This window comes from Gekko japonicus, unplaced genomic scaffold (assembly GCF_001447785.1).
Source record: "Gekko japonicus isolate JY-2015 unplaced genomic scaffold, Gekko_japonicus_V1.1 scaffold478, whole genome shotgun sequence".
In the NCBI taxonomy this organism is placed as follows: Eukaryota; Metazoa; Chordata; class Lepidosauria; order Squamata; family Gekkonidae; genus Gekko; species Gekko japonicus.
The window spans coordinates 844939-872476 of NW_015173689.1; the positions used below are offsets into that span (position 1 = coordinate 844939).

At 42.8% G+C, this 27538-nt stretch overlaps 1 protein-coding gene across 1 annotated transcript in view; it reads right to left on the reverse strand.

Annotated features, from left to right (window-relative positions):
* Positions 1 to 1797: 1797 nt before the first annotated feature.
* The window catches only part of SHROOM2 (shroom family member 2), a 168413-nt gene continuing 142672 nt past the window's right edge, over positions 1798 to 27538 (reverse strand). Inside the window, exons 6-10 of the mRNA XM_015423139.1 lie at positions 19275 to 20033; positions 16441 to 16992; positions 10554 to 10734; positions 5379 to 5651; positions 1798 to 2465 (exon numbers count right to left, since the gene is read on the reverse strand). Coding sequence (XP_015278625.1) covers positions 2199 to 2465; positions 5379 to 5651; positions 10554 to 10734; positions 16441 to 16992; positions 19275 to 20033 — 2032 coding nt within the window. The 3' untranslated portion in view covers positions 1798 to 2198. The remainder of the gene's footprint in view (positions 2466 to 5378; positions 5652 to 10553; positions 10735 to 16440; positions 16993 to 19274; positions 20034 to 27538) is intronic.

Genomic DNA, 27538 nt, shown 5'->3' on the forward strand with positions numbered 1-27538 from the left:
TTGCAAATGTCACATATAGACGAATAGAGAAATAAGCCATCACCTATGGATGCCCAAGGCAAGAGGTTAGCACCAGATTCTCTCTCACAAAGCAACAATGGAGCTATTTATATAATTATATACAGGAAGAGAAGGAATCCATCTGCTGATCCCATCCAGTGAAACAACCAACAAATCAATTTTTTTTTTAAAAAGAGAGAGCCAGAGAGGCAGGCAGGCCAAAGGTGGTGACTACTATCACATTATGAAAAGGATAATATACAGTTATATATCAATCCCATATTGCTATCTTCATAAGAATTACAGGTCTTAACTCAAAGCACTGTTTACAGATATATTGAAATTATATTTGGAGTCCACATACACCATTAGAACCATTAAAACAGTCATTTCTTTTTTTAAAAAAAATGTCACAGGTAAAAGCTTACTGACAGAAATCTAAACACTTATTTTTTTAGCTTGGCCATATTTAAAAACTAGTAAAAGAATCCCCCCTTCTCCAAATGAGCATCAGTTCAGAGAGACATAGCCGCATCTGGTGGTGGCAAGGGTCTTCTAAGATGAACAAATCAAGACAGAACTGGGGTAAGAACAACCGTAAAAGAATGCCATTCATGTAAGCAAGTGGCGGAGGGCAGAGTGGATCAATAAACATTCATCAATGGGGAGAAAGCCCCACTGAGGACTGAAGTCTGCTGCTTGTGAAGTATTTAATCCAAGAAGCCGATTATGACAGGACTGTGCACGGCCAATAAATACCTTGGACCGCTTTCAAGTCACAATGCAACAGTTGCAGGAGATGGATTTCTCACTTTTCTGTAACAATTGAACTAATCTCATTTCTGCAAGAAAAGACTATGGCAGCTGGATTGAAAAGTGATGTGCGGAGTGAATATAACAGCCCATAGGATTTTCATCTGCCCGATGGAAATGTGGACAAGACAGCACTAGCTACATACAGAACAGTTCATTAGTGTTTGTTATCGCATCCTCTGTATCTTCTATAAGACAGCTGAATGGGACTTCTTACTAACGCTGGAGCACTATTGGATGGTACGGTTAGAAATATGTTCCATATGATCCTGAGGTGTGAAACAAAGTCCCTTTAAAGGAATAGTAGTTAGTATACAAAACTGAAATACATCTCCCTCTCACACACTGTAAATGTAAGATGCATGCAACTGTGAAGTAACGAAGCAAAAGATGGTATAGTGCTTTTTGTGGAAGACAGAGGAAGATGGCAAAACCAGTACTGAAGCAGCAAGTGTGCAAGCTGCATGAAATAATGGGCTCTGTGAAAATGAGGGTGGGGAAGGAAGATGGGCAGCATGGTCTGCTAATAATCTGAAGTGTTATCCATTGATTCTCTGGCAAGCAGCATCTAGTGTGGCACAGCAGTCCTATTTCGTAGTTTAGATCCTGCGCATGTCCAGTGGTTGGGACCTTAGTTACCACTTTCATACACAGGACAGCTAAAACAAACAAAACTCTCCCCTGCTGCCTCCTAGCCACCCCCTCCCCACACGGGAAGCATTTAATGAAATGGTAATAATGTTTCCCCTCATCAGGATGCTAAAAATAACAGCCACACAAATACACCATGCCTTAGTGTTTGGACTTAACTGTGACAAATGGCTAAGAGGTTACCTGTAGAAATGATTTTGATGATTTCTGGAGAGACACTTCTTATGAAATACCTTAAAAATAATCAAATGTACATGAATGAAAATGTCCCTACATTTTACCAATCTGAATGCACTGTTATACAACAGGCAGAAAGTTGTGTTCTCTGCTTGATATAGCTACATTAAAAGAAAAGTCTCTCTAAACTCAACAGTCCTGAATGTTGCTTATTTTGGAGGTTTGCAATGATCTGTACAGCATCCGAGGAGAACAGAAACCATTCATTTGTTTCTTAATAAAACAATAACTAAGAACTGTTTTTATGCTAAATTGTAGCAGATTCTACAATGCACTGAACCTGAAGCATGGAATTGAAGAGCTGCAGAATTTTATAAAGACTGTATGATAGAAAAAGCCAGAGAAGACCAAATGTGATTCCAGAAATGCAAATACAGCCAACACAGAAACAAACCCTCTGACATTATTGCTATTATGATATTTTCTTTTCAATGCCTCCCCCTAGTGGTCACAGATGCCGCATACCTGGAATGCCACCCAAATTACCATGGTCTGTGTCATTTAGGCCTTTCAGGCTGGAGGCTATCAGTCAGACACTTGAGCTGCTCTTCACCAAGCTTGATTTTATCCTCTAGCTCTCGCTGCTCGATGATGAGGGCGGATTTCATTTTGACAAAGTGCTCATAATCTGCAAGGTTTTCATCACTCAGGTAGTTGGCCAAAATGTCAAAGACAATGCGTTCCCTTCGATCCAGGTTTTCCTTCAGCTCCTTCGCATCCTCATGCTGTTGTGTGAGTAGCTTCTGTTTTTCCACCAGGACTCGCTAGAGGGGGGAAAAAACAAAATCATTTGTTTTGACAGGAAAGCCTATCACTTAAGAGACAATTTTAATTTTTGCATGCAAGCCAGCCTTCTCTCAAATGCGTACTCAGCAATGTGTCTGGTTACCAAAAACTAGTGAGGATTACAAACTTTAAATCTAATTGAGAATTCTTTAAGTCAAACATGATCACAATTCTATACAGTCTAGTTCAAAAGGAGGTATATTTATTATAATAACTGTGAGCAAAGCAATTCATAACAAGGGTGTTTTTTTTGCAATTTCAGCTATGAATATTGGCATGATTATAGGTTCAAATGTGTGAGATGATCCAGCCAAAGTTAAACACTTTCAAGCCCCACTGATTTAGCACATACTTAACTTTGCCATTGCAATCAAGGGGAACAAAATGTTAAACTTCCCCTTGCTCAGGCCCAGTTGAAATGTCTAAGCTTAGACTAAAAAAAGGATGTTTTTTGCTCATCCTCCCCTGCCCCAGTTTTCCTCCCCCCCAAAAGCTCCACTGCATACACATATTCCGTTATGGTTTCATCATGGGATTCAGATCACAATCACTGTGGCTGAAAGAACTTCCCTTCCACATTTCTCCCAGCTGTGGCCAGGAGGAAAGAGGGGATGCCTGGGAAGGGTTAAATGGCTACCAGCACCACTCAGCACAGACCCTGCACCACTCAGCAGTTAGGTTTAAATGGCTGGCCCCGAACAGCCAAACTGAACCAACCACAAAAATCCAGTAAATGCTTGAAAATCACTTCGGGAACTCTGAACTGGCCCAAGTTGGGCCAAATTTTGGTTTGTGAACCAGTTCGTGCCCATCCCTAGCAACAAATACCACCTCTCCTCCTGCCCCCCCCCCCAAACCCTGGCAAGAGAAAGGATGGAAAAAAGAAATCCAACCGAACTTAAGAGAAAACCAACAGGAGAAAAGGTCCAAGGACAATTTAAGAACTGTACAGAAATATATGCTTAACCCCCACCACCACCAAAAAAACAAAACACGCTCTCACTGTTACACTAAAATGAATGGGTTTGGGCTGGATTACACTGCAAGTACGTGGCAATTTAGTCTTCACTGTTTATAAGAAACAGTGAAGAAAAAATGTTAGAAATCTAAGAGCACCTCAAATAAAGATAGCAGCTTCCAGAGTCTCATGGTACTCATAATGTTGATGAAGCATTAAGTCTAGGTGTGATTAGCCATTCAAAATTTAGGGACTCACTCCCTGTTAGGTGTATCTCAAGGGTCTGCAAACAATCACCAGTACGTGAAGGGAATGGCAGGCAAAGATTTTTATGGGACATGAGTTTCTTTACATACTCTTTACAGAAATAGAAATTACAAGTAGGCAACCTGCTAGGACATGTATCTCATTTTCCTCTTCCCCACTATTTCCTCTTTTCCTTCCCTAAAAGTCCACATATCCTCCCCCTTTCATTGTTTCCTTCTCTCCTTCCCACTCACCAGCCAACCTATCTTTATTTGCCCTCTGTCTTTAGCTTTAAAAGAAGCTTCCTTTCCCAACCTTCCTTTCTTCAGCAACCTCTCCCTGGGAAAAGTCTGGCCCAGTTGTACGGTGCCAGCCTCTGGGATGAGCCAAGCCGCACAGTCCGAGATCTGCAAGGACTTGTGGGGGCACCTTAGTTTTCTCTGTACCTTCCCCTCCTCACACTATTTCCCTCATGCTGGCAGCCCCTATATCCTTACCTCTCTCTGTTTCCTTATCTTCTTCCCACCCACTAACCAACCTTTTATCTGCCCCCCCCCATTTTCAGCTATTTTTATTATTTACTCCATATACACTCCACTCTCTCCCCATTGGGAACCAGCACAGTTTACATAATTCTCCTCTCCTCAATTTTATCTTCACAACAACCCTGCGAGGTAGATTAGGCTTATAGGGTATTTGGGGCTCAAAATCTCACAGTGAGCTTCCATTGCAGAGTGAGGTCTCACTCCTGGTTCTTCTGGATTCTAATCTGAAACTCTAACTACTACACCACATGGGCTTTCATGGAGCGACTGCTGTTGAGCAGCCATGCCTGGGTAAGTCATGCAAGCTGCATAGTAGCAAATCACCCAGGGGTTATTGCTGGGCCTGACACTGAGAAGTCCAGCTCCAAAGGCCAAAATAGCCCTGGAAAGGGCCCTGCCCACCCTACCTTTTACTGACAGAAATCAAGGCTTGAAGACTGGCAATACTGTTGTGATTGCCTAGCAATGGCCAATGAGGGCATTTGGTTTTAAAGGTATAGGCATTGCTTCTATCACTTTAGATGAGGTTAAACCCCCATTTTTTCTTTTTTTTCTTAGATTTCAGATTTTTCTGCAAACAGGGGGCTTTTCTTAGGTTTATAGAAAGATGCATCTTGTCTGTCCATGCCCCCTCATCTCTGGATTTAAGTATCCACAGATAGGGTCACATTACAAATTAGATGTATTGATAGAGGAGAACAGTTGCAAGTAATCCATGCACAGATTTATGCCAGTGCACTAAAACAAACTACCACACCGTTTGCTCCTGTGTGTATTTTTTATTTATTGTGTGACCCTGTGTGCATCACTTCCTAATAAAGACCTTGCAATAACCAGTGTTTGGTCTGTGGAAGCTTTATGGATTACTACTCAACAAATGTCAATTATTACTGATGTTGCTGTATATTTTCAGCGATGCTCTTTGTTGATCTCTTGCTCTGAATTTGGATAGTTTGGCTAATTGTAAAAGGCTACTGACCCCTGATCTGGCTTTTCTGTAGGCTAATCTTCTGAGTTAAGAAGTTCTCTCTAAAGTTCTTGACAACTTTTCATCAGCTGTATTATTAGGGAAAATAACACAAAGAGGACAAAAACCAGATGGTGGCTTTTCAAAACAGAACAACCACACTACACTGCCTTACCCGTTCTTCAGGAGAAGCATTTTCATCCAAATTGTTCAAGGCATTTTCCACCCGGGCGAGACGACCAGAGAGGGACAGCAGGAGGTTGACCACTTTGTCTAAGTCTCCAATGAACATCCGGAACTTGTCGAACTCATTTGGCTTGCAGACCTTTTTCACAACGTCCTCTACTTCATCTCCAAGCAGATTATTCGCCTGAATGTCTTCCAGGAGTGTCTCCCGTGCTTCTCGCAGCACCTGCAACTTTCGACTTATGCTATCTATAAGCTCTTGCTAAATTTAAAAAGGGAAAAAAGGAGGGGGGAGGACAAATTATCATGTACAAGTGATATAACCACAGCATAATAAGTCCTCTCCCTTGCCTATATTTTTAAAATATTGTACAGTTTAGATAGGGAAGGGTTATGATAAGCACTTGGTCGCTCTGAGATGGGTATGTATCCAAATATCTTATATTCTAATAGCCACCCATGGCCTGGTTAAGAATCCTCATTTGTAAGCAAAAGGACAAACCATAGCTTGTCATTTTGGCCGGTTCAGTTGTCACAGCAAATGACACTTTGTTCCCAATTAGGACATTTCAATCTTCACATCACATGTGAGGGGAGAAGCCTTCCTGGCTCAAGCCCAAGAACTTCTTGGGTAGTTCTCATGATGTTTGAATGCAGCCATATTCATAAATCAAAAGAGTAGTTATGTTAAGTTTGTTGTTGTAAGCAAACAAATGGATGAGGTGAAAATATGGAGGAAAGGGAAAGGAAGGTTAAAGAGAAGGAACCCTCCTCCTCCAGTCCCAGCAACATCATTGATAATCACTCCATGGCTCATGGAAACCCATGTTTATGTTTATTTTATTCGTTAGATTTCTATCCTGCCCTCCCGCTGAAGCGGCTCAGGGCGGCTTACAACAATTATAAAACCAGCATAAGTACATATGTAAAATACAACTCAATAAAATAGCTCAGCTCATTTCCAATTAAATACAGTTAAAACCATTTAAATGTGGCGGTGTCGTATAATAAAGTGCAAGTGAAGCGCAGCCGATATAGGGCCTTTCCTACTGAAATGCCCGGTGAAAAAACTCTGTTCTCACGGCCCTGCAGAATTGCTGGAGGTCCCACAGGGCTCTAATCTTGCTGGGGAGCTCATTCCAGAGCGTCGGCGCCACCACGGAGAACGCCTTGGTCCTAGTCGCCGCCAACCTGGTGTCCCTAGGCCCGGGGGGGGGGGCAGGTGGTTTTGTGTACCAGTGCTCTTTGGAGAACATGCGCGGAAAGGCGGTCCCTCAGGTAGGCAGGCCCCTGACTATAAAGGGCTTTAAAGGTCAAAAACAGCACCTTGAAGCAGATCCGGAATGCTATTGGTAGCCAGTGCAGTGACTTCAGCACAGGCTGAATGTGCTCCCACATAGGGAGGCCCATCAACAGCCTGGCCACTGCATTTTGCACCAGCTGCAGCTTCTGGAGTTGCCCCAAGGGCAGCCCCACGTAGAGAGTATTGCAGTAGTCCAACCTCGAGGTGACCATAGCGTGGATCACCGAAGCCAGATAATTGTGTTTGAGGAAGGGGACCAACTGCCTAATCAGCCGAAGATGGTAAAAGGCTGTCTTGGCAGTGGCTGCTACCTTTGTCATTGTCCACTGTCAAGGAGGCGTCCAGGAGCACTCCCAAACCCCTGACCCTCGGGTTTGGCACCAACGGTGCCCCACCGAAGGAGTGGGGTTTTTAATCCTTGCCCCACTGCCTGCCACCTTTGGGATGGGACGCAGGCTGGAAGGTGGCCGAGCTTCTCCATTTCTCCACCCCCTTCCCTTCCATCCCCGCCTGGCCCCAACCCCCCAATTAATTGGACAATTTGATCGATCAATCAATTAAAAATCCCTCTCTAAATCAACCCCCCAATTAATTGGCAAACAACAATTAATTAACAATAAATACCCCCCAATTAAGTCTAAAATCTAATTCCTATAAATTTAAACAGCCAGTTACAAACAGTAATTATATACGTGGGGCAGCAGCAATTCGATCCTGTTCAATCTTCCTCAGGCTTCTTCACCTCGGTGGATCTGAGTGATTCTGAGTGGATTGGCCTTGATGCTCGGGCCCAGTGTCCCGCACCCAGTGGCATCCGATGGCACCTCCAGTTCTTTCTCGGTGTTCCAGGGCAGTCGAAACAGTTCCATACAGCTCCAGGACCCCCGTTCTTTGTTGTACCGGCCCTTTCTCAGTGTAGGAGATCACTCTGCTTGTCCTCTGCCTCTCCCTCTCCTGCTGCTGTGGATGGTCATAAAGGTCCAGTGGCGCTGAAGTCCTACTGTCCCCATGCCAGCCTGCCGGGGGGGGGGGAGAGCGGGGTACTGCCACTCCCAGAACAAGCGCCAAATTTCCACAAGGGGGGATCAGCCCGAGCCAGGACAGACGTGATGTTCAATGTGGTCATCCGGTCATCCCGCGGCTTGGGCAGGGGGCAGGAGGGACCCCTGTAAGTCGCCTCCCCCCCAGGCACCCCAGTCGCCCGGCGCTCTTCCATGGCAGACTGCACTTTCGGCGCTGACCGCTCAGCTGAAAGTGCCCCCACCACCAGCCAGACCAAAATAGACTGGTCCCTGGAGTCCCCGTATGCGCCCCAAGGTGGCGGCCGCACTAGCGGCATGGAGTTCATCCAGCTGCCGTCCACGTCTCCAGCACCGGCAGGGACCCAGCGCCAGCCCGAGGATCCGGACATCGGTCCCACCAGAGGAAGGCCATCCGATGACCAATCCCCGTCGATGGCTGCGCTAGTCCAAAAGAGGTTTTTCAGCTTTTCGTCCTCCAACCTCGCCTTCCACTCTAGTTCACTCCACTCCAGTTATCCAGTTTTCTCCGACCGGGCGATACTAACTGAATTTGAGCCAGTTTTCGCAGTCTGTCTGCAGCGCCAACATTAAGGTGTCTCTAGCTTGCCACCATCTTCAGCATATATGTTCACAATTACCATCAATGAAAAGAGTAACATGGCTATTGTTGTGCCCTGTGTGCCATCCCACCAAATGCAAACATACGATAAGTATTAATATTAAATGTATAACTATACCCATTTTAATTATCAAGGTTCCTCTGAGCTTGTGAGGTGGTCTCTCACTACTACTTTTGAACCTTAACCAACCCTTGTGTATCTGGAGTAAGGGGAAGGGCTTGCAAAGTCAGCCTTGTGACACGAAACAGCACACAAGCTTTCAAGTTCACCAGACCTCTTTATTAGGCTAGATGCTGAAAGATAAATGCATCCTTATATTAAAAGTTCAACCTGAAATCAAGTGTTACCAAAGAGAGGATGCTAAGCGGGAACTACCTGCCAACCAGAACCCCTTCTAGGCAATAGTGTTGACCCTTTCCCTAGAACACGGGGTAGAACCTACGTTGGGGAATAGTGCTCAGGGTAGCCACAGGTGGCATGTCAAAGAACTGTATGTTGCTCCTGAGCCTCTGTTCTACATGTTTTGTATTTAAGAGGTCCTATGGAACAATCACAGAACCTAGAGTGAGAAAGTTATGCAATTCTACATCTAGAGATTTCCTTTCACATACATACACAGAATGGAATGCAGAATAAAAGCATCAGTTCCACCACACAAAAATCTAACACTGTATTAAGGTGGAGTAAAAGCGACAGCCATATTGAATGTATTTTTGGCGGTAAAGATTGCAACCCATATTTCTGCTCTTTGTGGATAAAATGGTCCTTGTCTGACTTACTACAGACCAAATGAACTAGTTCTTAAGTTTCACCGTCACCTTCAAAGTCTAGAATAGTGTACGATGGACTTTTGAGTCTCTGTAAGGTGGCTCAAGTGGTTAAGATGCTGAACTGTTCGAGACCCGAGTGTGCCGCATGACGGAGTGAGCTCCAGTCTCTAGTTCCAGCTCCTGCCAACCTAGCAGTTCGAAAGCAAGAAATTGCAAGTAGATAAATAGGTACCACTTCGGTGGGAAGGTAACAGCGTTCCGTGCACCTTGGTGTTTAGTCACGCCGGCCACATGACCACGGAAATGTCTTCGGACAGCGCTGGCTCTTCGGCTTTGAAACAGAGATGAGCACCGCAACCCTAGAGTAGGATTCGACTGGCTTTCGAGCAAGGGAACCTTTACCTTTTTAAGGTGTCCTTTATATGAAGCTGCAGGTATGCAGAAACAACTTTTTGGGGAGGCGATCCCACATAGCTGAATGATGCAACCACATGGGTGGGTGAAGTAGCTCCAAGCCACAAGGGAAAAATGGCTCCTACATGGCTCCAGCAAAATAAAAAAGATCACTCTATTCACCCTGTCATCTTTGAGCAAACTGTAAAATATAGTTAAAATTGGACCATAGCTCCAGGTTACTCTTTAGCAGTAGTTAAAAGGGTGCAACAGCCAAAATGGGTTAGGAAGAGGACCACAGATTTGTTTGCCAGACTTAGCTTTTGGACCTATGTACCTAAATAAACTTTAGCTTACACAAATCAGTTACCCAAGGACAGCAGTCCCTGAAGTCACTTCTGTTACTTCATTTGCCTGTGTGCTGAAATGCTGAATCACAGACTGAAAGCATCTGAGATTAGGTCAACCAATTGGCGGGGGGAGATCAGGATTCTTCTATTTATATCTCAGTGATCACATGAACAGAAAGCTGAGTTATTATAAGATGAAGACATACAATAAGGGTACGTGGCTGAAACACCATGGTTGGCCCTCTGCATCTTGATTAAACGAACAACTGAGGTTCCCACTGCACCACTTACAAAATGCTTAGTAAACAGACTTGAGAGTCAAAGATTACATCTCAATATCCTGGCTAAATGTAGATTAGATAGGGGTTTTCCAGATCAAGGGATAAAAGTCAGCTTCAAATGTGCTGGTCTAAAAACAGACAGCAGTCTTTGTTATTGTCTGGTGTTTCTTCAGCCAAATACTGAAGCCCTACCAAGGTCCTGGTACAACGAATGTGTTGTCTACTCACATTTCTTCTAGCAAGCGGAACAGGTATTTCTCCCCTCTTGCATGTGCCCGTATGCCAGCATGTTGGCATGTGCTGCTGTATCGATTCTGTCTTGGCCATATTTAGTTGTAGCCAGCCTGGCTGTGGCAAAGAGGCACCAGCATAGCCCCTCCCCCATATATTATTTTTTAAAAATGCAAATATGAATGTATGCTTACCTTTTTCTCAGACAAATCATGGTCTAGCTCATCCTCAGAATCCTCTTCGCTTTGCTGCTGTAACTGTTGCTGCTGCATGTCCTTCATTTTGATCAGGAGTTCTGCCTTAGGTGCAGATGTGCTATAGTAAGTGGAACTGGTTGTCAGAGGGATGGCCAAAGGCAGAGGCTGCTCCTCTTTCCTAAGAGAAAGTTTGAGAGAAAACACACCCATGTTCGATTCGTTTGTGTATGTGCGCTAGTTAATACCATTTGTAACAAGTCTGCAGTAGTTCTGAAATACCGTTTGCAGCCAGTAAATTGTAGGTTTAGAAGAAACGTGATTAACTATAGAGACTTCTCAACCCCTGATGTCTTGAATGAAACAGCTATGCCACTCAGAACCTAGCAATAGAGATGGGCAATTAGAAGACTCTACCCAAATGTCTGCTTGAAAGTGCTGGTTCTGCTTCTTAATTGCTATTCTCCAACTGTATGTTGATCACTATGTGCTATGTTTGATTATACAGGTGTCACGCAGAAGGCAATGCTTAGATATTTTGGGGGGCTTTCATTGGTTCTGGCTATATAATCCCATAAACATATCTTTGAGTGAAAAATAGAGTTGCTTGTTTCATTATCCACAGTGCTAATGCTTACAAGCTCTCATTACTGAAGTCAGCCTTCACTCAGCTTCAGGAAGAGCCACTGACAACTGAAATGTTAGGAAATGACAGGGAAGGCATATAATAAAAGCAAAAGTACCAGCAATTATTTGACTGTTAAGCACGACTATGGTATTAGTGAATTTAGATGTATAACATTTGCTAGCTGCCTACTGAGATAATGGTTTTCCGCTTTTACCAAAATATAAGTGTTTAAAACAGCTCTAAACTGCATGCCACGAGCTGCCATAGTCCAAGAAAAGACTGGATGACATTCAGCGAAAATTGCAATTACAACCAATATCAGATATAACGATTGTTGCCTCATCACACCACCTTGAAAATGCCATGCTTGGTCAGGTTCACCGGTAGAGGAAGTATGAGGTGATCAGGGAGACTCCTCTTTCCGTTAGGAAAAGCAAGACATTCACAATGACCTGCTTGGTAATTAATCTCAAGGTTTCTTTCTTTGGTTAGAAAATATTAGGACCCAAACCCAAACAAACACAAACCATAAAAACCACGGGGCATTGTTTAAGCAGGAGATGTCTGAACAATCACTGTTGCATTTTGACCCATAAACACTAATACAGTATTTGTAATTTCATGTAGGGTTCTCTTCAAGCTCCTCTAAAAATCACTGTAAAAAACTGTTCCCAAATGAATCTCACTGCATTGCTACAATCAAATTATTGGGCAAAACTGAATTATACATCCCCTCAGTTACTCCCTTACATGTGGCAGGGGAAGTGCGGGCACACTTGCCATCTCCATCCACATAGTGAGCCCATCCCACCTCTCAACATCCACATGAAGGCAGAACGTTCAAATTAGACGTACCATTCAATGCAGAAAAGCACACCACTGATTCCTGGATTTTATATAAGAGCTCAACCATACTTACTGTAATGTATTCAGATGCTGCCCTGAATACATGGGGATGAAGTGTGAATCGTCCCATAGAGAAGCTATGCTAAGCTTCAGACGTCGGCTAGGATTCGCGCCTAAAGTATTGTGTCCAATCACATTTGAACTGTCTGTGGTGGGAACGTTTGTGATTGGGCTATTATGCGAACAACCTGATAGGTTGGAACTTGTATAGTAGGTGTGGCTACATTAGCCCGGAATGTTTAAATACCGAGCAGCTGAAATGGACAAGCTGTTCGGGCTATGAGGAGTTGTACCGTGTTGGAGAAGTTGACTGTAGAGCTGAATAAACCTCAGTTTTGCTGAAATCACTCTCTGACTACTTTGTTAAGTACGGACTTAACACTTACATTGGAGCATATACCTGATTCGAATGCTAAAACCCGTATGGATGTTCAGAAGTAGGACAGACAGAGAATAGACAGGGAGAACAGGCATGTATGCAAGCAATCAAGGAACAGACTGCCAATCTAGCGGAATATATTTATGTGAACACAATGAAAATGCCCAGTAATTAATAAACAGTTATCTTTTTAATTTAAACGTTTAAAGCTTTTTACACAAGCTTTTAAGGTGTCAATGGAATATAAACTTAATAGACAGTTATTAATAGCTACATTGCTTCCCATATTTCATATGACAAAACAGCCATGTGAACTGGCCAAGTGGGTCTCAATAAGGGCAAGTGGTGCCATCGGTGACTTTTCCCCCCTCATATAGCTGAGCATGAAATTTTCTGTGTGAAACCCAGAGAAAAATCTCATCCTGTGAAAAAGTCTTCACACATTCACAAATGTTTGGAGTCTTCTCGGACCCTCTGAGCTCACTTAGAAACAAGCAAGTTCATACAGTTGATTTATTTTGTAATTACATCACAACACAACAAAAATTAATTCACACATATTACAATACATTTAAATAAATCCATGTTTTAGTAAAATAAAACTACTGCTGATGAATTCATGGAGCTGAACATTTTCCATTGTACTGAGTGGCAGAAGCAGCCCACAGTTTCTATTTGGGACTGCCATCCCTCAGGCATGGGAAAGGCCACCCTTGAACTTTCAAAATGACATCCTACTTGCTTAATGTCTGCACCTGAACTTCAGTTAGGGATGAGAGCCAGCTGTATAGATCCCACCTTATGTTTACGGGTGTGTTTCTGAAGTGATTGTCACAAACACGAGCACATGATAAAACTTTCGTTAGAATTAGATGAAATGGCTCGATTTCTGGTGTGCAGTGCCTCATCAACATGCTTTTAGGCCATGTTAGCAGTGTTCCCTCTAAATTGAGTTAGAGTGAGCTAGCTCACAGTTTTTCAGCCTCCAGCTCACACATTTTTGTCTCAGCTCAGGAAGGATGGCTCCAGAGCAAACTAATTATTGCAGGAGCCAAATGGCTCGCTCACAACTTTAATGCCAGTAGCTCACAAAGTAGAATTTCTGCTCACGAGACTCCACAGCTTAGAGGGAACATTGATTATGAGTGAAATCAATATTTGAAGAGCAAAATCCAAGTAGCTTTGAAAAATGTCTGGTTTTGTATACGTTCTCTACTATGCAATTTATAGTTAAGCTAAATCACTTTCTTTACCTCTGTGAACTTGAGAGTGGGGAAAAAGTGTCTTGCCTTCTCTCAGGTAACTTGCAATATTTTCCACGGCGATAACTTTGCATATTGTCTACATCTCTGAATATTACTCCTCATTTATGTTTGTATGTTCTGGCTCTTTTTTAAAAGACGAAATTAATAGAAGTCAGGCTCCTAGTAGCCATAACAGTTAAGCAGAACTTCCATGTTCAGAAATAGAGTACCAGATTGCTGGGCAAAGAGGTCTTCATGCTTATGCTTAGACTTTTTGGAGACATCTGGCTGGACGCTGTTAGAAATGTTATGCTGGACAAGATTAGCAGCCTATCTATATGTTCTGGTGTGTGCTTTTATTACAGGATTCCTTCAACTGAAAAAGTTGAACATAGATTTATGCATAGATACAACAAAATAAAGGGCATTACCACTGGTTTGCAGAAGAGCAGGCCTCCAAATGCTTCACTGTTTCTCTAATGCAAATTTGCGCCTGGAGACTGATTGGTTAAAGTTTTGGCCAGGGTGTGTCTTGCCTTCATTAACCTTTGGCTAAAGCTAAACTACAGTCCTCAGGGCTTAACCTCCTTGACTCTCAGTGAGGGTTACCAATCTTCTTGGTTAAGGGAAGTAAATAACAAGCTGATGAGTCTGGGCTTTTCCCCTCAGCCTGTTTTAGAAACGGGGCTTGATCAGGCAAAACAAATGTTAAAGCAAAGATTGTTGGACACTGAGCAGCAGTGCTATGTATAGATATGTAAAATTTCCAGAAATTTTGAAGCTCGGAAAAAAACCCGGTTTTTTTCCAGGTTTTTTCGGGGGAAAAGTGGAAATTTTCGCAAAAATTGAAAAAAATGCGACATTAGCATTTCTTTTGTTTTTTCTAGATTGAAAGTCATTCTGTTACTTTAGGAACACAAAATATGACTATGGACATTTTTACTTATTACAAACAGAATACCCACCCACATGCAAAAACAAAACTGAAACCTTTTTATTTTCTTCTGACAATAGCACCTCCTTTTTTTTTAAGTGTTTTAAGTTTTTCCAGAAAAAGAAAAGAAAAAAGGATTGTACATCCTTTACACTTGTAATTTTAACATAACATAACATCTTTGCGAGTCTATTACAAAGTCTTGTTCTTTAACCAATTATAAAAGTCTGCCCATCTTTCTTTAAAGACAATAGCACCTCCTAAAGGAAGAAATGCATCTTGTTCTTGCATTGGAGAGTTCAGTTTGTAACCTAGGACTTGCTTGTCCTAAGTGCACAGAAATTAGATCAATCTGATACCATATATATATATATATACACACACACACACACACACACACACACAAGGGGGGGACCCGCGATACTTGCGCGCCCCCCCTCCAGAGTCCAGGTCTACCCACCCCTTCCCACTGCATTGGTAGACCTGGCCCTTAAACGTCATGTGGAAATGTATCAGTGGGTAGAATATGAAGAATCCAAGTAAGCTGTACTCTTATGAACATTCATTTTGCCATAAAGTATGTTGTATGAGAGAATTTTTGTATCAGAGAATTTTTGTGTCAGAGTTCTCTCAGCCCCACCCACCTTACAGGGTGTCTGTTGTGGGGACGCGCCGCCCTGCTCCGAACTGAGGCCTGGGAGGTTGCAGCCACCCAGGCCTCGCTGTTCCCCGGCCACCCGCCCGGCGGCGGTGGTAGAGGTGGCGCCGGCGGCTTCCCCCCTTCCCCCCGGCTCCAAGCCGCTCAGCCCTCGCCGCTCTGGGCCCCCCTCCCGGGTCGCCGCTCACCGCTTCCCTTCCAAGCGGTGGCAGCCTCGGTCGCAGAGCGTTCCATGCGCATGCGCACGGAACGCTCTGGCACTTTCGGGGGGATTTAAACATCCCCCCGATTTTTTTTCAGGATTTAGGATTTTTGTGCACACGTGGGGACTGCCCCACGTGTGCACAAACCTCTCCCTCCCCCCAAGTGCCCCCGATGTCCGGATTTAAGGATCCGCACAGAGGGGGCCAGTTCACTATTAGATATATAGATATATTAGAAATGATTTGGAAAATATTTAAACACCTTGTCTAAAAATATTTTATTTATCATGTTAAAATAAAACGTTCCATAATCAATTTTTTTCCCTTTTTTAATTTTTCAAATTTTTCAGAAAAGAACACCCCCCCCCTGAATTTTTCCGTTTTTTTCCGGGCCTTCACACCTCTAGCTATGTAGAGAGTTCCCTATCTGGCCTCAGACAGTTCTAGATATGTTTTCGCCCCCACCGCCTATCTCTCTTAATTGTAGATTCCTAGTCAACGGAGGGCATTTTCTCTTGCCAGATGGCGAGCACTCACCGCTGTGGTACTGGAGGGGCGATATAAAAGGCCCCCATGATAGATAGGTCTTGCCTTTGTGGCATAGGTGAGACTGAAACAATAGAAAATGTTTTATTTCACTGCCAATTTTACTTAGAGATTTGCTCTAAGTTTACTCTGTCTTTGCTTAGCAGATACGCTTGTTGCTGCGATTTGCCATATTCCAGAATACTACTTATAGGTGAAAACCCACAGGTTATAGCTTGTAAAATTCATCAGAAAGTTTTAGGTATGAAGAATTTTAATATTCTAATAATTTTGTATCTATTCACTCATCTAATTATTGTTTATTTACTGTATTATACTTATACTGACTTGTGTTGGTCTATGACCGTTTTTAATAAAGATTGAAATTGAGGAAAGAAATCTCTACTTACTTGTCCTCTGCAGCTTTTGGTGAAGGAACTTTTAAAAGAAGCTTCCGGCGTTGTTGTGCTTCTTCCAAGAGATGTTCATCTTTTGGAAAGATTCCCATCATCAGGTCCATTGTTGTTTTGATTTTCACATTAGGGCCCAAAATATCTGCTAACGATTTATCCTTGCCCACAATCTCTCTGGCTAACTCCTCTGACTTCCAGTCATCAATTGTCTTTTCTTTGGCCCTCACATAGCTAACTGCATGGGCAGGAACATCACTGTCCTTCAAGTTGGTTCCAAGCGCTTCAGCAGGCTGCAAATAAGGCAATCTATTTTTTTTCTCAGGCTCTGACTCCACACCTTGCCTTGTATAAGCACAGAAACGTGAGTAGGACTGTTCAGAAGTACTGAGCGTCTTAATCTGGTCTTTCTCCAGTCCACTTGGCAAAGCAGGAAGCTCTATTGTGCTTGCAAGATTCTGTCTGCTTTCCTTCTCCGCGTGGCTCTCAGAATGCACAATCTTGATGGGAACCATTTTTACCATTGTGTTGTTATCCATCACTCTTTCGATTCTTGGGGAAAGAAAACAACAATTACGTCATAAGAGCACATAATATGTGCCAGCATATTAGTATCCTGGTTTATAGAAGAAAAGCATCTAAATTTGCCCAGGCCCTTGCATTTGGACATCATAGCAAATGGGAATTTGAATAGAATCTTTCCAAACCTGGAAACATTCAATCATAGCCTGCATGTCAGATAAGGACAGATGAAAGTATGGGAGCATTACAATAGGACCCCGTGCCTCCTTGTTTGGTGAAATAATATACTGCTGCAGTGTTGTCTGTTTGGATCAACACCTTCTTGCCCCTGAGAATATCTGTAAAGGGCAAATCTCACTGAATGAAGTTCCAAGAGATTAATATGGGGAGTAATCTGCATGGGAGGCCACTGGCCTTGCACCGAAAAGCCTTTGCAGTGAGCACCTCAATCCGACAGTGAAGTATCTGTGGTCAGGGTAATGTGGGGAAGCCAGAAATTCAAACTGAATCCCTAAGAACATACTAGTGGCATCTAGTCACCACTGCAGGGGGCTGTGGTGGCTTAGAGGTTAAAACACTGAGCTGCAGACTGGAAGGTCTGCAGTTTGGCAGTTCGAGACCCTAGTGCGCTCCCGTCTCTGGCCCCAGCTCCTGCCAACCTAGCAACTCGAAAGCAAGAAATTGCAAGTAGATAAATAGGTACCGCTTCGGTGGGAAGGTAACAGCGTTCCGTGAGCCTCAGCATTTAGTCATGCTGGCCACATGACCAGGGAAACATCTTCGGACAGCGCTGGCTGTTCGGCTTGGAAATGGAAATGAGCACCACCCCCTAGAGTCGGATTGAACTAGCTTTTGAGCAAGGGAAACCTTTACCTTTACCTTAGTCACCACTGCAGAGACCTAACCACTAACCTAGGTACCTTAGAACTCAGTGTCATTACAAAACTTGGCTATCTGACCTACTCACCCTCAAAACGAGATGATTTTGGAATTTAATAGCACACTGATTCCAGTACTCATCCTTGGGATGTCCCAGTGCTTATCTCCTTCCATTGTAAAAAAATGTTCATTTATACCTACCGCCTCCTTCCTTTTCTTTGACAAGTTACTGATTTGTAGGATAGCCCATCCATGACCATATGTTAGTGAGGACTTTGTCAACAATGTTTTGTTATACACCTATAAAACAACTGAGGGGATTATACTGAAAGCTGACTATCTCAGTTTGATTAAACAATTAAAACAATTAAGTTCTTCAGGGTTTACAGTCAGACGAATTATGTATTTAGGGAATGAGAAGGCTCAATAGAATTTCCAGGTGGAATTCCAGTGCTCATTCTTGGTTCTCCATGAAGAACCTAATTTTATACTATTGCTATTTAATAAATCACAGGGGGGGGTGGTGGAAATGAGCAAAAACTTTTATGAAGTAATAGAATTGGCTGGAATCATCAGTATTACTGAGTCATTATTGTAGTAGAATAAGAAAATTATACCAGACCTATGAAATGCACCATATCATTTAAAAATCACACTGGGAAATATATTCCAATCCAATCCAATTACCTTTATTGACATGTAAGAAAATATATTAGACAGACTGGGGGGTAAGGGCAAATCATTAATCTAGCTTTAGATATGTAAAGTTTGGGGAGGGTTGAAAAAATTGTGTTTTTCTGTCCTGGTGTTTTTTCCCAGTGGAAAAATCTTAAAATGGGGGGGGGGGGGGGGGAACACAAAAAAAAAAAAAAACTCATATGAAACAATGGGAAACCCCTTCTATGACTTTTGTTTGCTTTTGGAATTAGTGAAAATGAAAGGTAAATTTTTACTTAAATATGTAATATGAACAATTTTTAAGTAAGCCAGTCTACAGCATTAGATAATGATTTCTCTGTATACTATAGACATATGCAACATTTTCAAGAATACATTTTTGTTCAAATGTAAATAATATTAGCAACAATTAATATGCTGTTATGTGTTTAATAATACATTATTAAAGTGTTCAGAGTTTTTAATGTTATGAAGCTTAACTCGATATCCAATTATGTTGGTACACCTGCTGTTGTGACTTCTACCTATTGTGACTCCTTTGTTTGGTTTACTACAGAACTTGTTTTCTGCCTTCAACTTTCATTTTTCTCCCTACCCTCTTAGATGGCAAAAATTAAGATCTCTGTGGTATGGCAGCATATGGTGCAGGAAAATAAGTATTGCATATGTTTCAACTTTCCCAATTCCCCCCTCCCTGTGACTTCAAAATTTCCAGAAATGTTATATCTCTACTTAATATAGACAAATGTTAGTACCTTGTGGGATTCTCATCCTGGACAGCTACAGGGGGTTTGTCAGTTAACTTCTGTGGAGCAAACTGTGGTGAAGGGGACCTTGATGTTTCCATTCCAGGTTTTTGTAGGTAGTGATATGTCGAAGATGGCACAGGTTCAGGCTTGAGATGTGTTTTTTCTTCTAAGTGCTGACAAACATTCTCTGTGGATACTAGCTGTGGAGCCTCTGGCAGCTCAGTGCCTGCTAATTTTCCAGAAACCTTCACAGTGTGAGAAGGAGAGAAGTGACCAGCAACCACACTGGAAGCAACAGGAGGCACTGACTGAACTGGCCAACTGGTTGCTGTCAGTAAAGACTCTGATGACGCAGGGACTGATGCCAAAGAACTGTCCTGCCGTCTGTGTTTATTATCTCGTTTGGGTGGGGGAGGCTTCTGAAGTATAGGACCATGTTTCTTATTCAGATGCCCCAGCTCTGCTTGTAGGCTTTCTTCTCCTTTGTCTTGGGGTTGATAGAGGTGGTTTTCATCTGTTATTTGCAGCTCAGAAACAGTGGGCGGCAGCACACTGTAATCTTTGCTTTTTTCATTCACATTGTCCTGTGAATACCTGTAATCGCTGGGCAGTGTCCCAGATCTACTTCGGCTCCCTTGAGGTAAAACAGAGGTCTGCCCTGCGTGTGAGGGCCTGGCTGATGCTTTCCACTTAATCCCTACACCAAAATCTGGTTGAGACACTGGTCCTCCAGGATGGCCTTCTGGATATCCTACATCAACTGGTCTAGAAAAATAAGGAAAATCACTACATCATTAGGAAACTCTAATACTGATGATATTACTTATCAAACTACAGTGGTCAGCACCAAGTACTTAAACCATAGCAACAAAAAAGAGGTCTTACATTTCTCATGAAATTTGGATTAATCAAACAGTACCAGGGAAGAGTAAGATTATGCAGAGTTATAACCAGAGTTATTGGCCTGTATCCTCCCACTTCCATGACTCTTCCATGGGAGGAAGAACTACATAAATCAGATGAAGGCTCCACAGGGTGAAAGAATTTCCTGCAGTCTCTTGGTAGGACACCACCCAATCCCCTCTTGGGTGCAAACGAAGAATGGGTTGCTTGAATGGAATTCTTTACAAACTATCTGATTCTATATAATTATAAACGTCATCAAATTATATGCACAGATAATTGAAACAAATCATTCCCTTTGTCTTTCCTTAAGCACTACATGCAATCACTAAAACATATTTAGATTGCAAGATGCAACTCAATAAAGGAAGCCATGGCCCTCAGTTTGCAAGACCTGAGCAAGGTTGTTAACGACAGGACATTTAGCGGTCATTAATTCACAGCATCACCATAAGTCGGAAGCAACTTGACAGCATTTAACACACATACGGATTATGTGGTTATATTGTGAGGCGCAAGACAGCGTTACAGCAGTATAAAAATCCAGATTTCCTGGAGCCAAGACAAGTGGATGGGGTTGGGGGGGGGGGGGATGTTTTGCAGCGTTACAGCAGTATAAAAATCCAGATTTCCTGGAGCCAAGACAAGTGGATGGGGTTGGGGGGGGGGGAGATGTTTTGCAGGGGGGGGGAATGAAATATTTAGGGCTCAGGCTCCTTTGGGCTTGAACTGAATATGACTGTGGTTAACAAGAGATCAAAGCTAATCCAGCAACTGAAGGTGTATTCTGGGCTCTAAGGCACACATCAGAGGAGGAAGAGCTGTGGAGCCAGAAGTGGCCCACTCATGCACAAAACATTTTTCTACACTGAAGTGAATGGGAAAGCACTCATTGGGCTTGTGCTAGTCCTGCAATTACTCTCATTTCCCCCTACTCCAAATATATCCTTCAGAAATTCTTACTTAGTTTTTTCATGGAAACATGCAGGAAACAGATCACTCAACTCTCCTATGAATGGTTAAGAGCACACTTTAGTAAGCAAGGTTAAATGCACATTTTGTACTTAAAACATAAATTATATACCAAACATAAATTCTATAGCATGGAAGGTTGGTGAAATGTATGAATTTACCAAACTTTCACAGCTGCCTGACTGCATAAATTATTCTGGATCTACTAGTAATAGAGAAGAGTGAAGAGCAAGGAGCTGTTGGGTCTAGTACCACCGGGAATCTCACGTAGCCACACTCTAGCTTCCGAATTTCAGCTGCCATTGCCCACGTATTCAAGAATATTACAACTGTAATGGGAGGGATTCTTAAAAATGAAAGCTGAGGAAAGTATATTCTATGCCCAATACGGTGTTTTGCATTGTCATGGAATTGCACTTAACAGTACAGCCCAACAATGGACCAAACTGCACACCAGGCAAAATTTCTGCAACTAGCATTTCTGTAAAAAACAAAAACAAATCAGCAGCCTTGCCAGGTATTTGAAGACCAGGGAGGTGTTGCTGGGAGAGGGATTTGACCTTTCCCTCTAATCCCTTTCCCATGGTTTATATAGGCTTTTTAAACCTACAGCTAGCTTTTCAAGAAGAGAGAGAACAGTGAAAGTGTCCCAGTGTCAACATAGCACCTCTGCATGTCCACGTGGGCTCTGTCCCTGTACTCAGGAGCATTAGAAAAGAGGCACTCTCGATCACGGGGAGAGAGGGCCTTAGTACGCACAAATTCATGACGGTATATAAAGCAGGGGAGGAGGGGGAGAGAGGGCTCTTGGGCCTGCCCTCTCTGTATATGTCTTGGTCCTGTATGCAACACCACATGTACAGGACTAACGAAAGAAACAGTAGAAGAATTAGACATTAGAAGAAAAGGACATCTGATAAGCTGATATGAACTAAAAATATCACAAACAATGGAAGAGAATACACAACTTGGCAGATCAAGAAAGAAACAGGAGTGGGAGAAATAGCAAAATGGAGTTGCAGTTAAGCACGTTGAAGGGAGGGATTTAGGAACAAGTATATTCAGGGAGTATTTGGGATTTTTTTTTCAATTTTGCTGTTAGTTTAGTATACATGTTTTGAAAGAATGTAAAAAGATAGTGACTGTTAATGTTAAAAAAGACTCTAGAAGAAAAAAAGACACAATATGCAACATGGCCAAATGGTATTTTCGTAAGGAAAGAATTAAAAGCAAGTAGAAGTACCTCTGAGACTCAGAAAGAAGGCAGGTTTGCTCTCTGCTTAGAGGAGGCTGGAGAGACACTGTGAGTTTAGAAAAGAAGCTGAAATGGAAAAGCAAAAGTAACAGGAATTCTGCTTGATCTGACAGGTCACAGATTAGACATTTTTTAAAGCTTGTTGCAACTGATGAATTAAGCACAATTGTTAAAATCTTAGTTCCAAGGATGCCAAAAGTTATATTCTTGTCAAATTCAAGGATGTTATGACTTCACTATAGCTTCACTTATAGATTCACTGCCATCAATGGCCCAAGGACAATGGCAGTGAATCTATAAGATATGGATTAGATGTATACTTATCCTTAATTGGAAGCATCCTTGCTGAAATGGTGTTGTAACTATCACAATGTCTGACAAAACAAAGTTGTGGCTCCTTCAAGACCAACAAAGTGTTAGTCAAGGTACGTACAAGCTTTTGTGTGCATGCTACAATCTGAGGAAGTGTGCATGCACATGAAAGCTCATACCTTGAACAAAACTTTGTTGGTCTCGAAGGAGCCACTGGACTCAAACTTTGTTCTGCTGCTTCAGACCAACACAGCTACCCCGCCTGAATGTCTGACAAAGGAAGCTTTGACTCTTGAAAGCTTAGACCCTGAAACTCTTGTTGGTCTCCAAGGTACTACTGGACTCAAAGCTAACTGTAACTATTATAGAGAGCTGTGACTATTATTGTGGTACTCTACTGTGTTATTGTGTGACTATTATTGTGAAGCACATTAAGAATAAGAGAAGCAAGTGAGGGCTTGCCAAAAACAAGATGGGAGGAAGGAAAGGCTAAGGAGAGGGTGAAAGCTTGGACAAAGGAACCTAATTTGAAGCTCCCCATTTACTGGTCTCTCCTATTCTTTCTTCCCTTCTCTTCTGTTGGTTTCCATCTTGCCTCTGCTTCCTCTCTCCTTTCATTGGCTGGTGGGTGGGAAGGAAGTAGGAAAATGGGGGAGGCTGTGGAGACTTTCAGGGAAGGGGAAGGTACAATAGTGTGAGGGGGAAATGAGATGCCCCTCACAAGTCCTTGTGAGTCCCTGGCTTATTGCCATCTATTACCTGAATAATTTTCATCAGAAGACTTTGGCTGGCTAAAATCAATCGGCTTAAGGGCTGTGCTGCACAGGCTCAGAAACAGTGCTGATTCCAGGTTTCAAGGGGGCCCTGAGCAAAGAGTGCCCAGGGGCCTCCCCATGCTAACCATCAGCCCCCCTCATGCTTTCCTTTCCAACCAGCCACCTGCATGTCCCCCCAAATGAGCATCCTTCCCCTGCTCACAAGCCCGCCCACCACACATACTCACATCAGTCTGCACCAGACCCCTTCCCCGACAGCACTGGCTGGTGTGACTACCTGGTAAGAGTTGTGGTGTCCACCAGGAAGACTGCCACTCTGCACCACCTGCATGCACTTTCCCATCAATGCTGGGAAGTGCAAGCACAGGTGGTGAAGCACTTGCAAATGAATCAGGAGGCAAGGGCCCAAGGACATGCGGCAGAGGAGGTGCACAGCTGGGGAGGGTCAGTGGCAACGGGCTCTGCCAGGAGCTCTGAGCACTGGCAGCTGCTCCACCTCAGGGTATGCTGACCCCAGCCCTGATTCAAAGCCTCTCCAAAGCTAGACTACTCGTCAATCTGTCAAAACACCTTTAACACAAAAGGTGGTACCCTCCTTCAGCCTAAGAAGCCTTCCTCTTTTGTTGGTGAAAAAGACACTTAAGTTGAGAGGAAGAATCCTTCAGCTGAAGGAAGGCCTCAAACTTTGCTAAGTAGACTGGGGGGATACAGACCATGCCACTAATAATAATAAAACCATATTTACTAAGGCTTTTTGTGAGCAGGATGCTGTTCTACAGAAAGGTATCATTTGCAGAATTAAAAACACAGATATTATCTGTCTATCCACCCACCCTTCCTCCAAGGAGCTTGGGGAGGGGCATATGGTTTTCCTTTCCCCATTTTATTATCATAGCAACCCCTGTAGTAAGTGAGGCCAAGAGACAGAAAATGGCCCAGGGACACCAAGTGAATAAAAGAGTGGGGTGGTGGCCTTGGCAGGTGTCACACTGGCATGTTTATATTGCAGATCTAACTATACTAGGCTAGTTTAACAAGATGCTGGGCCATGCACAGTCACATGGGCAAGTTGCCAGACACTGTCACACTTAAATTAGGTCTCAGTCACACTACAGTGTAATGGAAAGCTGGAAACTGGCTATTATCACACATTAGCTCCTCAGAGGGAACAACTGTGTCCCAGAATTTCTTTAGTATAACCAGTCATACTAGAGACTGTGCCAAAGTTTAATACACTGGTTTATAGGAGCAAAGGATGTTTGGAATACCATGCACACAATCTTAGGCTATTGTAATGTCCATATGATCTCCACATTTGGTTGCATCCAAGGATCAAAAGTATCATAACACTACTCGTTCACGCACACTCATATCCCAGTTTTAGCAGAAGTGTGAGGCCAAAACTCTTAATGAACTTTTAACTCTTGCTTTCAAGCTTGCTGAATTAATCCCTTAACTGGGCAAACAGGCAGATCTCAGAATAATAGCACTGAAAATAAGGATGCTCTGCTATGGTCCATGTTATTATTTATATCCTAAAATACTGTGTGAGGGGGAAGTTAAAGAACATAAAGGTGAGATTGGTGAGAAGGGTAACAACTCATTCCATTGTAATAAATTAGTTTTTAACAGTTGTTATAAAACAACAGTATACTTTTATTTAAAAGGCTCCCAGACAGTTTCTAAGAATGCCTGATGCACATTCGGATTTGCGCTCATGCAAGGAAGATGAAAACAGGGAATTTGAGAACCATTTCCAACAACTGCAAAGAGAAATATTTTGGAGCTGAAATTGGCATGCAAATCTGAGAATGGCCTGCAAGGCAGCCAAAAGGACAAGGTGTACTATCAACAATGCATGCTTGAACAAGTGTGTTTGTCTCACCATCTCAAATACAATCTCGTTAAAGATCCTTCAATCAGTTGTCAGTGGCTGTTAAGTAACAGCATGAATGCAGTAACGTTACAACTCAGTCTTAGGTATCCTCTGCTTTGTAGCAAAAGGCCATACGTTCAGGAGAATTCACAGTAAGCCAAATCCCATCTACAAAAATGACTAAACCTTATTACATGGACACACAAGATGGTTATAAGGAAAATGTGACAAGGTGTTTACATTCCGGGTGGTGAATTCTCATGCAACACATGCCAATCATATTACCCCTGAAGAGACTGGATCTTACTGTTCAGAAAGAAGAAAAGAAAGCAAGCTTCAAGCACCAGAAGAACCCAGAGGGAAAACCTGTAAAGTGTTACAGCAGTGTTAAATAGTAAGAAGTCCACTTTGAGGCCTGCTATTTACTTTAAGGACTATAGCACAAACTCATGCAATTAAATATAATTCAGAAATGATTCATGATTGAGGTCACATCACCCCAAATGCCAATTCCCACAGCAAAAACCCAAAACCAGTTCTTCTTACATTTAAAAAAACAGACTGCTTTATCATAAAGAGAAAGTAAAATAAAGACTTGGATTAACATTGCATTTGCATCTCTCATTACCATGACAGCTGAATTTATCATAATATGATCAATGCTCATGATACATGACCATGTTTTAGTGGCACTTCTGTTTCCTGTATATGTATTTGCACAAGAGTCCTCTAGATGTTTTCATCCTACACACAAATTCATCCTAAAAAGGAAATCACTTGTATTTTGACTTGCAGTAAACTCAGGGTCCCTCTCTATGGCTTGCTGGCCCTTCCTTGCACTTAAGCTGTAACTGTGTGTTATGGCTCCTTCCTGCTCTGTAATGTGCAGTAATGTTAAATATGTGGTCCAACACCATCACACACTAGGTTTCACTATTTGCTACTTGTAGGTGCTGGAAAAATTTCAGCAGTGTCATGCCACACATTTTGCCAGGGACAACATCAGAGGTGCAGGGCCAACCATCAGTTTTGGGGTGCCTTCTCAGATATGCCAATTGCCTTTCTGCTAACCATCTAACAAGAAAATAAACAGTAGAATTCATGTTCCTTTCATTTAAGCTTCTTCCCATATTTCTTCTACTACTGGAAAAAACACATAGTTAACATGACTTAGAAAACTGGGGCACACCAGTATTTGTACTACTGTAAGATACAACATCAGAGATTCTTTGAACGATTGGTCCAGATGCTGTACAACTGTGTTCCATGCAGTAACAGTCAACCTTTCTATCCATGCATCTATCTATATTGTGCATTGTTTTCTTGCCTGTCCCCTCCTCCCATTTCATTGCAGGGAAAGCTCTTTTGGAATCCCATTTGACATCAGCTTTTTTCTTCTTAACACTATTGTTTGGCCACAGCTACAGACCAATGCTCCCTCTAAGCTGTGGAGTCTTGTGAGCAGAAATTCTACTTTGTGAACTGCTGGCATTAAAGTTGTGAGCGAGCGATTTGGCTGCTGCATAAATCAGTTTGCTCTGGAGCCATCCTTCCTGAGCCAAGGCAAAAATGTGTGAGCTGGAGGCTAAAAAACTGCGAGCTAGCTCACACTAACTCAGCTTGGAGGGAACACTGCTACAGACTCAAGCTATTTTATTTATTTGTGTTAATTATCTCTAATGAGTGGCACACACTGAGATAAACTGTTTTATGTTGCATGAAGAGTGAAGACAGGTAACTCTTTTGGCCCAGGTGCCCAAACTACCACATCTGTCTGTGAGGATGTTGGTGGACCAGCAAAGAAACGTGGAGAAGAACAGAGGAGGTTGGTACATGGCCAGGCAAACTGACAGCAAGCCAAGCCCCAGTAGCACTGCCAGTGCTGCAGAGGTTCACCTTGGACCTGGCTGCCAGCTGCCAGGGAGAGTCTCTGACAGGCATAAACTATGCCTGCTCCTTTCTCTCCTACTGCCCCAGCAGTGGGGCTAGTGCTTCAAGGGCTTAACTTGATTGTTGGGCAGAGAACCAAAATGCTGTGTAAATTGGTTTGGCACACATGCTGACCCCCTCCCCGGTACAGAACCCCTATGCATTTCACGTTGAAGGAGTGCGGACTGACTCCACTAATGGTAATGTTTGAATTGATATTGGGTGATCATTGAGTTCTGTCCATTGT